General features: G+C 44.8%; 1 protein-coding gene across 1 annotated transcript in view; it reads right to left on the bottom strand.

Annotated features, from left to right (window-relative positions):
• The window catches only part of PCCB (propionyl-CoA carboxylase beta subunit), a 49,151-nt gene that overhangs the window by 29,482 nt on the left and 4,516 nt on the right, over positions 1-15,153 (bottom strand). Inside the window, exons 3-7 of the mRNA XM_015426807.1 lie at positions 14,312-14,380; positions 8,897-8,953; positions 7,801-7,914; positions 4,763-4,873; positions 1,938-2,046 (exon numbers count right to left, since the gene is read on the bottom strand). Of these exons, the coding sequence (XP_015282293.1) occupies positions 1,938-2,046; positions 4,763-4,873; positions 7,801-7,914; positions 8,897-8,953; positions 14,312-14,380 (460 nt within the window). The remainder of the gene's footprint in view (positions 1-1,937; positions 2,047-4,762; positions 4,874-7,800; positions 7,915-8,896; positions 8,954-14,311; positions 14,381-15,153) is intronic.

Genomic DNA, 15,153 nt, shown 5'->3' with positions numbered 1-15,153 from the left:
CTGGGAAATGGGGGACCTACAGGAGCAACATGAAGACAGAAGTTGAAGGGCTGCAGGGAATCGGGGATCTTTTTCACAGGATCCATTCTTGTTATCCAGTACTTCTGAGCATTGCTCAAAATGCATTCTAAGGCAACATGTTCTCATAAGCTAGCTGAACTCCATGTGGAAAAAAAGTCATGAGTTATTTGTTCATCACTTTTATTTATTTGCTGTAATTCTATCGAGCCCCTCTACCAAAAAACATGCAGCAGCTACATCCAGATTTCTTAATAATCCAGAACAAAACTTTGTTGGTCTTAAAGGTGCCACTGGACTCAAATCTAATCCAATGTTGACTATAAACTATGCAGACCAAGCATGTCGCTGGTTTGACACATACTCCTCCTCACTACCCCACTGTGCAAAAATTAGAGTTAAAAACTAACTCTTCTTACCAGTGATGTACAAATGAAGGCATGAGGGTTAGCAGAGTTCGTTTTCCCTCCAGTGGTTTATCAACTCTGAGGGGGGGGGGGGAGAACTGACTCTGGTTAACCTGCATGCCAACATTCACACCCCTCAGGTAACTGGGATGAGTTTTTAACCAAGATCCAACATGGGAGGGTTGGGGAGTGCACACAAGCCTGGCAATAAGCCAGATCTGTGCACATTTTTACTTAATCACAGGTAAGAAAAATGTCTGAATGCACCCAGGTTGGCTTACAATATTTAAAATACATACAAAATTAAAACAGCAGAGATAAAAGCAACAGCAATAAAAAGGGTTATAGAATAGTAGAACTATTTTTAAAATCCTTAACAGTAAGCCACAATAAAGCTGCAAACAAAATCCACAGAAAACAATGCCAAACAGCTGGTTCCAGCACCATGTGTTCAGCCCTTAAAGGCCTTCTAGAACAAAATCATGTCCATCACACCCTCCAGAGGACCAAAGGCAAGAGAACCAAATAGGTCACCTGGGACAGGGGGAGTTGTAAAGTCTATGAGCCACTGCCAAACAAGTAGTGCCCTGCATTTTGCCAAACACATTTTAGTGTAAGCAGCCTGGATTGCTTGCATGTTGGCAAGACAGAAGATGCTGGTCTCCATTTGCTATTACAGTACCTCACATTATCAAACGGTTGACTAAAGCATTTGGAATTTAGAAACAGAAGATGACTCATATACAGAGTTAGTTACTCCACCCTAAGTCCACTGAAGTCAATGGGCTTAGACTAGAGCAGCTATGCACAGGACTGCATTATAAAAAGGTGACATGACTAAGGCTTACATAACGAGGAACCATGGGAAGGAAATAGAAATGACCCCTGTTCCAATCCCAGGATCACCAAATGGAAGCAGGACTGACAAAATAAAGCAGTTTGCATGTGGTTCAAAACTTATCCACAAAAGACTTCATTACAAGTGATAATAGCTATTCACGTTTCAAATCTTTAAAAAGATTAGGGAGTTTCATAGCCGATATCATAACAGGCTAAATGAAAACACCATTTTTAAGTGCAGTCTATTTCTGAACATCAGATGCCGGATCAGGAAACAAGGGAGAGCTGTGGCCTCCATTCCCTTTGTGAGCTTCCCAGAGGCATCTGGCCAGATACTGTTGCTGATTTAGACTGAATCCTGGTCTGATCCAGCAAGCAGACACTTATGAAACACTTTTCATACAGCTCTTTGCAAAAAGGAACAGTTCCAGTATTTCTAGTATAAGAAATTTCTCTTAAACCTCTGACTAGTTTTAACAATAAGCCCTCTCTCTGCCAAATTATTTTCAGTAGACAATAAGGAATCTTTTTACCACATTCCCAACTAAACTGTGTTACTGGTTTTATACTCCTGGATTACAGCATTCTTCATACTATATACACTCCGATCACATCATAATGAGACTGCAAAACAGGAACAGATGGCAATTAAGCCATTTAGCCATTCCTAACCTGACACAGCTGTGTGTGTCTTTGCACCTCCCAGCTGCTCCTGAGTAACATCTTCATTGGTAACTGATTTGACTACATCAGGGCCAGTTATGAACAGGTAAGATGTATCCTGGGGGGAAAAATGCAAAGGGTGAGGTGCAGGATGCAAGAATCAAATTCTTCAATTATTAAATGTTTGCAAAACAGAAACATGATTTTTGAAAAGCTTTCTCTATGTTTTAGACAATTATTTTGATAAATGGACATAATCAAAAGATTTGAAAGTAAACAACTAACTAGTAGGGATGGGCATGAACCAGCTCAAAAAGTAAAGTTTTTCACAAATTTTGGCCGGTTCGTGGTTTGCAAAGCAATGTTCGTGGAAAGCCACCCAGCACGAACATTTCAAAAACTGTTCATGGCAGTTTGTGAAAGGATATATTTCCAGACAGGCTGTCTCTGCTCAATTAAACTGTTTACAAAACTCCAAGGCAACAGGGTGACCGGTCCAGCCCTCGAATCAGGGAGATGACTTGCCCCAGGCTGGTTGTATAGGCACACAGCACATTGGTGGTATCCTGGAAGGGCTTGACAACACATGCCATTTGGGAGAGGGTCAGCCAGTCACTGGAACTGATACTGAGCTCCTCTTCCCCGTGCAGGATGGTCATAAAGGAGATTACATCCTGTATGGCGCTTTTCTGCTCCACCAAATGCACAATCATGGTGTAGGTGGAGTTCCTCATCCCCCTCCCCCTGCCTCTCGCACAGCAGACAGGCAGATGTGATGCCATGCTAGGTGGGCAGCCACGCGCCAGCAGGTCTCAAAAAGGACTGCATCTCAAGAGGAGGCAGTGTCCCAGGTGGCCTTGACAGTGCTCCCCAGTCCCAAAGCATCCTTCACCACCAGCTGAAGCGTGTGCACCAGGCAGACAATGCCCTTGAGGCACACACGTTTCACCTCTACCACCATGTTGACGCCAGCATTCATGACCATGTAGCCACGGACGATGTTGCTGCTGCCACCCACTCCTTCAGGCTTCTCTGTATCACATGGTGGCAGTGTTTTGCACAGTGATGTCTGCATTCATCCCCTGCACATGGAACGGAACCACTTTGTAGCCCGGTGGCAGGACTGTCCCCTCCTGGGGCCTAGGCCATACCCCGACAGTCCTACTGGCTGCTCCAGAGGTCTGCTGTGAAGTGCACGGTTCTGCCTTGCACTCTGGAGACCAGAGCCTTGACCATCAGCACTGCAGCTGGCGAAAGGCTATGTCTGCTACAAGGGAGAAGGGTTGACCATCAACAAGAATCATCTCAGCAATGAGGTGAGTGATTGCTTCCTGGGTCCTCCACAAAGCCCTTTCGACTTCTTGGAGGGTAGCCCACCTTCATGTCCCACCCACAGCAGCCCAAGTCCAGGGAGACTTTCTTGGAGGAGCCTCTTGCTCCCCCTCCACTTCTCCCTGCTGAGAGGGAGTGGCCTCTTCTTCCTCCCTCTGGCCACCACTCTCTCCTCCAGCAGCAACACAGCTGGGTGCACCCTTTGCAGATACCTGCAGAGGATGGAAGAGGACATGGGTTTGCACCCCTCCAGACATGGGTGTGGCACACCTGGCACTCTGCCAAACAGGGGTCACTGGGGAGGATGTGGAAATGTTTCCAAACTGTGGCCCCAGGATTAGAGAAGGTGGGACGCACAGCCACTTTCTGGTGATGGGCTGGGAGGGGCCACAGAGACTTATCTATTTATTTCAATTTGTATCCTACTCTCCCCCACTCAGTACAGCCTGACAGGTGTTTCCTCTGCAGAGAAAAAGAATACACCATGATGTTTCAGCCCAGGGGAAGGGGCTGTGAGAGTTGCGGACACGCTTCCCTTGCTTGTATGGTGTAGGAAGGTTCATATGGGAGTAGGTATTCCTGCAGGTATGACATCTTTCAGCTCCAGCCAAGGGCTTGCTGAGCTTCAAGTGCATGATGAATATCATCACATTTCTGCATGCAAAGTGCATTGCAGTAGTCACCTTTAATCTCACAGCAACCCTGCCAGGTATGTAAATGCGTAACACAGTGATATAGCCACAGCCACTTAGTGACTTTCATTGTTCAGAAAAGATTTGAGGCTGAGTCAACCTAGCAGTTCGAAAGCAAGAAATTGCAAGTAGATAAATAGGTACCACTTCGGTGGGAAGGTAACAGCGTTCCGTGCGCCTTGGTGTTTAGTCATGCCGGCCACATGACCACGGAAACGTCTTCGGACAGCGCTGGCTCTTCGGCTTTGAAACGGAGATGAGCACCGCAACCCTAGAGTCGGATTCGACTGGCTTTCGAGCAAGGGAACCTTTACCTTTACCTTTACCTTATATATCTAAGCACCATAAATTCCACTATACCTGACTGGCTGTACAGAGTTAAAAATAAAACACTGCTTTCTCTTGGAAGGATGAATATAATCCAACTGTTCAGATGTTTCTAACCCAATGACAACTAGCTGAAAAGGAAAATAATCTTGAAACTTTAAAACTAAGCTAAAAAGACATTAAATGTCTTCACTTTTGCCTCAATTCCATAACACGTCTGGGACAGAAAAGGCTATCAGGTGCAAGTCACCTTACTGAAGATAACCACACAAATGTGCAAGGGCAGGAGAACAGTCCCTACAAATAGGACCTGGGGGATGCATTTGGTGGCCAGTTGTGACCATGCGTATCACCTGTTATAGGAGAAGGCTAAATTCAGGCATTTCCCCCTTCCCCTCACCAACCCATGACTCAGGCTATCCCACCAGAACATACTCAGGTCCCTGATGTTTGATGAAAAGGCAACAATGATTAAATCCTTACCTTTACCATGAATGTGAAATCTGTTAAAGCGGGAGAATAGACAGCACCTCCTGCACAAGGGCCCATGATAAGAGAAATCTGTGGCACTACCCCAGAACATAAAACATTTCTCTGTAAAAGGAAAAAAACACCATTCCTTTACTTCCGCGTTTTATTTTACGTCCCAGACAAAGATCTCAAAGCAAGTACTGTGATATAATACACCACATCCCTGTTAAGGTTTTGATATGTAAGTGTTCACTGTGAACAAGGAAAGCATATTTTAGAAACCATACAACCAAAAAAAATGGATCTGCTCAAGTTTTGTTTTGTTTTTAATCACGCATGAAGCTGCCTGATACTGGATCAGGCCATTGATCCATCAAGGTCAGTATTGCCTGTCCTGACAGTCAGTGGCTCGTCACAGTCTCAGGCAGAGCTCCTTTACATCATCTACTACCTGACCCATTTAAGTGGAGATGCTAAGGACTGAATCTCAGAACGTCTGCTTGCAAAGCAGATGTTTGACCCCTGAGCCACGGCACCTCCAATCTGACTGATCCACTAACTGGGACCCAAAGGGACCTTCTGCAAGGAGGGATCTGGGGGGGGGGGGTAGAGAGTTTCCACTTGAACAGCAGTGCCCACATTGTTTCCAGAGTTCCCTACAACCCTCAAGCACAGTCTTCTTCATGGTTCTTTGGATCCAGTTCCAGGATCCCAAATTCTCACCTCCTGCCTTACCAAATTAACCAACCAGACTTCTTCACAATGTTTTGCATCAGAAACAGCAGAGCATGAATCTAAAATAACACTACAGTTCACACAGCAGCCTCTATACAAAGCCCCATGTTGAATATGTAGCACCACTGCTTCTGACAGCTGGTACAGACAGACGCAGCTGAAGAACCCTGAATGTCATTAATGCTGAACAAAGTTTGAGTCCAGTGGCACCTTTAAGACCAACAAAGCTTCAGACCAACATGGCTACCCACTTGAATTTGTCATTAATGCTGCCATTAATGTTCATTCAACCATATAGCATGAAGGATTCCTTCTTCCTACTACAATAGCTGCAATGGCTCCCTCCTTGCCAAGGGTGGGTTGAAACAGGAAATTCATTATGCACTGTAATATCCAGAAAAATACTTCCCTAATGCTACTACAAAACCTTTTGTTGAGACAGGAAGGGGCAAGGGTGATCGTAGTAGGATGAGCATAAGAGGTAGGATGGAGTGCCCTGGCACAGGGCTATGGCTCCTTTGCATGCAGAAGGTACCAGGTTCAATCCAGAGCATCTCTAGTCAAATCAGCTGTTTGAACATGACTGGCAATCAGGATGTGATCCCATAACACTGGTGCTGAACCATCTAAAGTCCCCTTCCCACAATGTTCAAATGGCATTTGAAGAGAAGATGCAGACCCACAAACATACAGTAGACAGGCAATAGCAGCAGGAGCTATACACAGTTCATGGGTACATATTCATCAAGTATCCCCATGTTCAGATGTTCACCTCAAGATATGTTGGAAGTACATGTAACATATAGGGTGCGTTCAGACGGGGCGTTTCTGCCGGCATAAACTGTACTGGTTGGAATCGGTGCAGTTTATGCCGGCTGAAACGCGATCACACTCACCTCCATTTTGCGATCCCATCGCTGTATGCCCGCTCACACGCTGCGGGCGTCGGCTTTTTTTTTAAACTCAGTTTGAGCATGCGCATAGGCAGCCATCCACAGAATGGCGATCTTTGCACATGCTCAAAACACCCCATATTACATTTAAACTTTAAAGGTAAGGACTTCCCTTTAAAGTTTAAAGACCAAACTGGCCTCCCTTAAGTCCCGGACTTCTCCGATACGCTACACTTAAAGCAAGGGATTTTTTTTTAAACAAACGCTCAGGGTGAAGCTTCGCCCAAGCGCAAATCGCTTAGTTTAAAAAAAAATGGCGGGGGGAAATCGGAAGCCTCAGGCTTCCGAACGGAAGTGGCTAGGCACCGGTGGAGAGAGATCAGACGGAGGGGTACATCGAAAGCAACCGTTGCACTCAGGATACCACCACTTGGGGACCTAGCGGCAGAGTGCAACGGTTTAAGGGCCTTTACAACGGTTAAGGAGGGAAGGCAGATGTTCGCCGTCTGAACGCCGGTAAGTACGATTGCAACCGGCACAGATTCCGTTGTACATGCTGCGTCTGAACGCACCCATAAAGTGGGAAGCTACCATAACCTAACACTGACAGGCTTTCTATTAAAAAACCCTTAGCTCACATTGAAGTTGGAGGGTTTACAGTGCAATTCTAAGAAGAGTTACTCTAAACCCATTGATTTAAATGAGACTGGGGTAACTCTGCTAAGAATTGTTGAAAAGTACTGGGTTCGACGCATGGAGGACTTGGACCATGACATGCATTCAGACACATTTATTGTACTTCACAAGACACACAAAACGGCCCTGCAAGGCCAAGTATATACACTCCACCCAGCACACCTCTGTCCCCATTGGAGAATTTGAATCTCCCGCCAAGGGTGCTATTGGTGGACTCCCGGTGGACTAGGATCCTAGGTCCCCTTTGTGTTTGGGGACCAAGCTCCTGCTTTAGCCGCGGACCCCTGGTGGTGGTCTGCGTACATAATAATTGTACTGTTAGACATGTAGTTTGAGAACCTTTTATAAGTGTTGCATCAGATCACAAATGCTATTATAATCAGAAAAGCTGGAAAAGGGAAGCTGTAACTAAGATTTGAAAACCACTACAGCTTTGAGAATTCACATCACCAGCAGTGGAAATATAACAGTCTAACATTCCTCTCCCCACTTCCAGATCTTGTACTGGGATGGCTGGGGCCAGGGATGAGCATTCTGTCCCCAAAGAAGACCAGTATCCCCTACCCTTCATATAAGATCCTGAAGCAGTAGAAGGAGAAATGCCGTATCACTCATGCTTCCTCTGTCATTGCTTCTTTAGATCGTTCGAAGCAGCCTACGTAGTTTTAATTGAATTACATATGTGTGGGTTCAAGGATCAGACTGTTTACCTATCAGGCTTCTTACCAAAAAAATATCAGCATAACCAGCCAATGACTCTACTCCTTCTTGGATACGGGCCCCTCCCGAATCATTCAGTCCAATCACAGGAGCACCAACCATAACAGCCTGATCCATGATCTGGAGAAACAGAAACTCATGATTAGCCAGTAAATTACTGCAGCAAGCTCAAAAACATAAAGTAGCCTTATTGTTAGCTTACTCAAATGATCACTCAGACTTAAGAGAAAAGACTTTGATTTTTTAATCAGAACATGTTCGTTTAACTCATAACCTCCATTTCTGTTATGATCTCCATTGATTAACTATTAGCTTACAACTCCTGCCCCCATCCAACTTATTATTATACTTGCACATTGCAATTAATGCCATTTTTGCATATTCTGATTGTTTTGCATTTCCTGAAATCTCTGTAACTAGTCAATAAAGAGTTGAATAATAATATAGCAAACAAAAAGATACCACCAGTTAGCCATTTGTATTACTAGTAAGAAACATATTTTTAACAATTCAGTGATGACTTTCTGGGTAAGACTAATAATAGCAATACAATAGTACTTCTTACATAAAATTCAAATATGGACCCTTTTCAAAATGATGCGATTTAGCTAAACACAGTTAAGAACTCATTTAAACCACTGCTTGTTTGACTTTTAATAAGATACTGGAAGTTTTAAATGTCAAATATTTTTATTCTATGAAAATCTTGGCTTCTACAATAACAAATGGACACCAAATCATTACAAAAGGAGAATCCAATATTTGGGAAGAGGGAATTCATTAGCTACAGGATAAAAGTCACCAAACATGAGAAAGCTAGGATGGCTGGGTTTTCAGTGTAGGAGAAGCAAAGATCCCAAAAGTGAGCATGTTGGTTTTGGAGAGGGAGCGTTCAATATGTTTTTAAAATACACCTGTCCCATAATAATATATGTCCTATAGCCTAAAGAAGGCTGCTGAGCTGAGGAGCGTTTCCATGCAGCATAGATTCATATGAACCAGGAGCTATTTTTAAATCTGATGGCAAATGTTCAGTCTTTATATTTTACAGCTTCCCTGCACTGACAATTTTGTTGATACTGTCTTCTACAACAATGCCTACCTTGCAAATCTTTTGAGCGTGAGCTCCAGACAAACTCCCTCCAAATACAGTAAAATCCTGAAGGAAAAAAAATGTGTTAAGTTAAAATATCAAATACCAACGATTTATGCTAATTCTTGTTCCTCCCTTATTCCTCAACACTAGCTTAAACTGGGGGGGGGGGTATTCTATGGCTCTTCAATATAATTGTTTTTAAATAAATCTTTAGAAAGCTTGAATATTTTTGCCATAGTCTCACATAAAATTAAAAATCACAATGCAGCCCTATAGGGATTCAGTGTGTGTGAAAGGATGGGCACAGGACTCAATATTTATTTATTCATTTAAAATACTGATATCCCATGCCCTCAGCTCAGCGTGTAACTGAGACAAGCTTAACAAAAGCAAATAAGTCATAAAAATACACAAATGTTTAACACTAAGCACATGAAAGCAGCAAACAAAAGAGTAAAAAACCTGAACAGTAAATATTTAAAAATCAAGTTAGAACCATATTCAAATATACCAGTTACCAGCAAAGCAGGAAACAAATAATAAAACAGTGTGGATATAAGAAGCACATGCCCTCAGCATGAAAAGTGAATAAACAGCAAGACATCAGGAATAAAAAAAAAAATTGGCTTGTACCTACGGTTGCCAACTAGCCTGGAGGAAAATATCCTATCTCTTTAATAGAGGTTTAATGTTATGCTATGAACCTCCAAGCATGAAAAGCTTCAATCATCAATTTCCACACATTCAGCCCCTACTAAAGTGACATTTTTCTTCACGCCTGTTGGCAGCCATGCTTGTACTCTACCATCCATTCCCGTTTCCCCCTTCTATAGACCCCCACTTCGCCATTCCCTTCTGTTTGCATCAAATAAATCCTGGGGTAAAATTTCAGGGGGCTGCAATGGGAGAGGGACGGTGGCCAAGTCCCGTTCTGTGAATGTCATGCCCTTTACACAGTTTGATGGGTGTAGGCCACACTGCACGAAGCGCTAGGCCCCTCCCAAGGCCACAAAGAGAGACGCATTACTGTTCATACCTCCTGTATCCCCACCCAGCCCTCCCTCCTGCCCAGGTTACTTGAGTATGTGCTGAGAGAGGGAAGGCATAACCCTTGCCAGTCTCTCTCATGTCGGACAGATCTTGATCTAAATTTATATTCCACAGTCCTATAGGAGATTATATAGGGTACCCCACACCTTATGGTCCCCTCCAGAAGACACAGCGGCAGAAGCCATACAATACTGCCTTATTGTTAGCTTGGGTGAAAACTGACCCAAGATAGCAAAATGCAGAAAAAGAACAGGAAAGAATTCAACAAAGTTCTCTTTCTTGCCCTCCCAGCAACAACGAAGGCAACTAATTTTTAAACCACACAGTATTGTCCACCTAGCTTAGTACTGTCTATGCTGACTAGAAATGACTCTCCAAGGTCTCACAGAGACAAAGGTGTTTCCCAACATCTGCCACCTGAGAGCCTTTAACTAGAGATGCTAACTGAATCAGGGGCTTTCCACATGCAAAGCACACACTGTTCCAGTAAACCATGCCCTCAAATTACTTATGCATTAAAGCAAAATATGGTAGTAGTGTGGAGCTGTATTAGACCAAAATTTGGTTAAGTAAAACAATATGGGTTTTAGGCCTATTACTAATTAAGAACATAAGAACATAAGAGAAGCCAATGTTGGATGAGGCCAGTAGCCCATCTAGTCCAACACTCTGTCACACAGTGACCAAAAATACCAGATGCCATGAAGAGGTCCATCAGTGGGGCCAGGACACTAGACACCCGCAGAATACGGTGCATCACTTGCCCCAGCCTAGGGTTGCCAAACCCCCTGGTTTAGCAGGGGTCCCCTGCTTTTTGGGGGGTTCTACCTGCCGCCGGCCAGCTGGCCAAGGGGGGAAGCCCCGCCCTCAAGCCCCAACACCCGCAGCCACCCCTCTACCTTCTCCTTGCACTTAAAGGGGCTCCCTTTAAGTGCACAGAGCTGGCGTTTCCCGGGTGCCCAATCTCCAAGTGGAGATCGGGCGTGCGAAGCCTTCCAGCTCCCTGCACTTAAAGGGGCCCCTTCAAGTGCAGGGAGCTGGCATTTCCCACACACCCAATCGGACGTGCGAAGCCTTCCAGCTCCCTGCACTTAAAGGGGCCCCTTTAAGTGCAGGGAGCTGGTGTTTTCCTGTGCGCCCATTGGGCAGGTGGGCGGAGGGTTGGATGTCCCCAATGTGATGGTGTCCCTCCCCTCTGGGAACACCCCCCAAAGTCCCCCACTGGGGGCTAAAATGGACTTGGCAACCCTAACCCAGCCTGTGAGTTCCTATCTATACCTTGTGGCTAATAGCCACTATGGATCTCTGTTCCATATGCTTATCTAATTCCCTTTTGAAGCTGTCTATGCTTGTAGCCGCTACGACCTCCTGTGACAGTGAATTCCATGTGTTAATCACTTTGGGTGAAGAAGTACTTCCTTTTATCTGTTCTAACCCGACTGCTCAGCAATTTCATTGAGTGACCACGAGTTCTTGTATTGTGAGAAAGGGAGAAAAGTACTTCTTTCTCGACCTGCTCTATCCCATGCATAATCTTATATACCTCGATCATGTCACACCTCAGTCGTCGTTTCTCCAAGCTAAAGAGCCCCAAGAGCTTTAACCTCTCTTCATAGGGAAAGTGTTCCAACCCTTTTATCATTCTAGTTGCACTTTTCTGCACTTTTTCCAATGCTATAATATCCTTTTTGAGGTGTGGTGACCAGAACTGTACACAGTACTCCAAATGAAAGGAAATTCACAAGGAAGTATCAAGATTTATTAGTTACACAGAACTCTTCCTTTAGTTGTATATCAGCATATTCAATCCAGCCCTGTCCTGGATAGCCCAAGCAAGCCTGATCTCAGAAGCTAAGCAGGGTCAACTCTGGCAAGTACTTGGGTGGGAGTCCTCCTTGGAATACCAGCAGTCAGAAGGTGGGGGCAGGCTTTACTCAGCCACCTCTCTGAATATCCTCCGGGCCCCCAGTAGGGGTCAGTCACCAGAGGTCACCATGACATGCACACACACATACATACACATATGAAAAATACAAAAAAAAACCCCCAAAGCATATTTAATCTACATTTAAAAAACCCAAATGCTTAATCTACCTTTATTTCATATATTTAGCCATAAAGGACACCATAAAGGACCTTGGACACCATCACTTAAATGTTAATTCTGAAGCTCCAGCTGTTCCCTATCGCTGACAAAAACAAGCCTTGATCTGGCAACAGAGCAGCTCACGGATGATTCATGATCACAAAGAGCCAGCATCACAGAGACGTCAGCATGAATGAGTGCAGGCACAGAGTAATTCTACACATATGACTAACTCAAAACCCACTTGCTCATCATTCAGCCAAAACTATCCCAACATTTGTCTACTTAAGACAAGTATTTTCACCTGTATTTGACAGTGCTACTTTTCAACTGTCTTCTTTAGAGTGCCTATTCCCATCACATCAAGATTTTTTTTAACTAACTCAACACTAACAAATACCTGACAATACCCGTAAACATACTTTTCTCCAGAGGAGCCACATCTGATTTGTTTTTTAAAATCATGACTAGAGAAACTGGCAGGGAATTACCAACACACATTTTTTGTGATGTCAGAGTGATGGCAACACAAGCATAAAAGATTCCTGTAAAATTCCCAGGATGTTTCTATAGTCCAGTTGTGTATTCATATCAAATTCTTAAAACATTTCAAAGCCATTTCCTGACTATGTACCAGATATACTTTTATAAACCATTAAAGGAAATACAATATAGGAAATATAATATAGAAACTAAAATATCCACCTGATGAAGTCAAGAAACAAGATTAACAAAGCCAGAATGGTATTCAGAGAAACCTGTTGCAAAACAGGCCCCAAAGAGACAATAACAGAACACCACTAAAGGTCACATACAGCTCTCAACTCAAAACAGTTCAATGCATCATCAGCTACTTACAACTTCTATTGGATAATGAAATTCTCTTTCACAAGTACTGGGGTGGCAAAAATACTGGTATCAGAGCTGCCAATAAACCCAGATGCCAACTGTGCTGCCACATACACCCAGATAACCCAATCACTGGCTCTAACGACATCAACTGCACCATCTTAGGCACTGGCCCCGGTCACACAGGCCGGATATCGCAGGGGGGAGGCGTGGCTGTTTGCCCCGGAGCAAACTACTGCGTGGCCGCCGGATCAAACGTCCCGCCGACGTCCCGTGGTTTTGGGGGGGAGGTGCCGATCATACGCCAATCCTGCGGTGCGGCAAAGAAACAGCACGGCAGGGGTTGTGGGGTTTTTTTAACCGAAGTGTGCGCATGCGCCATTGGGTGCTTGTGCACATCCCGTGGAGACTTGGGAAAAAAAACCTTTTCGCGACAGGACATGGGTAGGTGCCGGATGCCACGAGCTACCACCGGAAACGTGATCAGACGCCCGCCCTTGCCCCACGGTTTCCGGAAACTAGTACCTTGGAGGTACTAGTTGTTTACGGCGCATCTTCAGCGGGAAGCCTCGGGTTAGCCACAGGAGCTCTACGCTTCCCAGATGTTGCGGTTTGATCGCGCCTGGAAAATCCGCCTATCTTCCATCTCTGTAGCGTGGTTAATGCTCCGTGTGACTGCAGCCACATTTACTTGCTCATCTTCTAACACTGTATATGCCATTAAATGCCAACAATGCCCTTTGGTTCTCTACATAGGGCAAATAGGTCAAACCCTAGGCCAAGGGATAAATGGACACAAATCTGACATCAAGAATCCCAAAACTGAGAAACCTGCAGGAGAACATTTCAACCTCCCAGGGCACTTAACTGGGGGACCTCAAAGTAGCTGTTTTATTGCAAAGGAATTTCAGAAACAGACTGGAACACGAGATTGCTGCATTACAACACTCAAGACAACTGAACCCCCAGGGTTTAACAGATATATCAGGTTCTTATCTCTCTACACATGCTAAATCACTCAGTTCTCGCTGATACCCAGAATTAAACTTTGTTGGTCTTAAAGGTGCCACTGGACTCAAACTTAGTTCTCACATCTGTTTGTTAACTCTTTTATTATCTGTATGCTAATTTGCTGCTATCCACAGGTCTTACCAACTGGAGTAATCCAATCTTAGCTATACTTATTGTTCAACTACTTATGCATCTTGACTCTAATTAGCCCTTCCTGGCAACTAACCCCCCCCCCCATCTATATGTACTGGTCAAGGAAGTCTTTTTTCAATATATCTGAAGAAGTGAGCAGGCACATGAAAGCTCATACCCAGAATTAAACTTTGTTGGTCTTAAAGGTGCCACTGGAGTCAAACTTCGTTCTATTGCTTCAGACCAACACGGCTACTCACCTGAATCTAGGTCAAAAGACAAAAGGACAATACCTGACTGAAGACATAAGCCAATCTTCCATTTATTCTGCCCTGGCCAGTTACAACACTATCTCCAGGGTACTGAAAAAGAGAACAACAGTGCAGTTTGGAGCACAAATCAGATTAAACAATGAAATCCAACTCTTACAAATGATGGAAACAAACATTTGCTAACCTGAGACTTAGGTCCTGTCCATACGAGGCCTTTTGGGCCGGGAGCGGGGCGGAACGGGGGCGGAGCAAACGGGCGCGATCCCACCGCAACATCTGGGAAGCGTACCGTCTCCGTCCCTGATCCAGCCCTTCCAGCGCTGCTCCGCACCAAAAAAGAACCACCTACCGAGGTGGTTCTTTTCGAAGGGCCGCAGCAACGCTGACTGTGGGATCGCCGGCGCGTCCTTGCGCCGGCGCATCCCCGGCTCCTGGCCGAACTGCGCATGTGTGAGCATGCGCAGTTCGCCAGGCTCCCCTCCCCACCGTCGCTTTCTCCCTGGCATCTGATTGTGCCGGGGAGCGACGGCGCCGTGGCTCGGGGGATCCGTGAGATCCCGCCGCGCCGTCTCAACTTTGCTGCGGCTCACATTAGCCGCAGTTCGAGCGTCCTTTTCCCTGCCGTGTGGCAGGGACCTTAAACTGTTTTTTTCAAGGCAGTGTGTGTCTTTTCAACTATATGTTGCCTGGATCATTAGGCCAGACTGAATCTTATATTACCAAACTGTAAAAAAGGGAGGGAGAGAGAGGCATTTTTTCCATCCTGAAGATAACCTATTTCCACACAGTCTCCTTTGAGTACTACAGACAAAATTCACCAGCCTCTGGTCATATATTAAAAAACAGAGACTTACTGTAGAACA

This window comes from Gekko japonicus, unplaced genomic scaffold (genome assembly GCF_001447785.1).
Source record: "Gekko japonicus isolate JY-2015 unplaced genomic scaffold, Gekko_japonicus_V1.1 scaffold14, whole genome shotgun sequence".
Lineage (NCBI taxonomy): Eukaryota > Metazoa > Chordata > Lepidosauria > Squamata > Gekkonidae > Gekko > Gekko japonicus.
The sequence above is the reverse complement of the archived record's forward strand: the minus strand, read 5'-3'. Positions and strand labels throughout refer to the sequence as shown.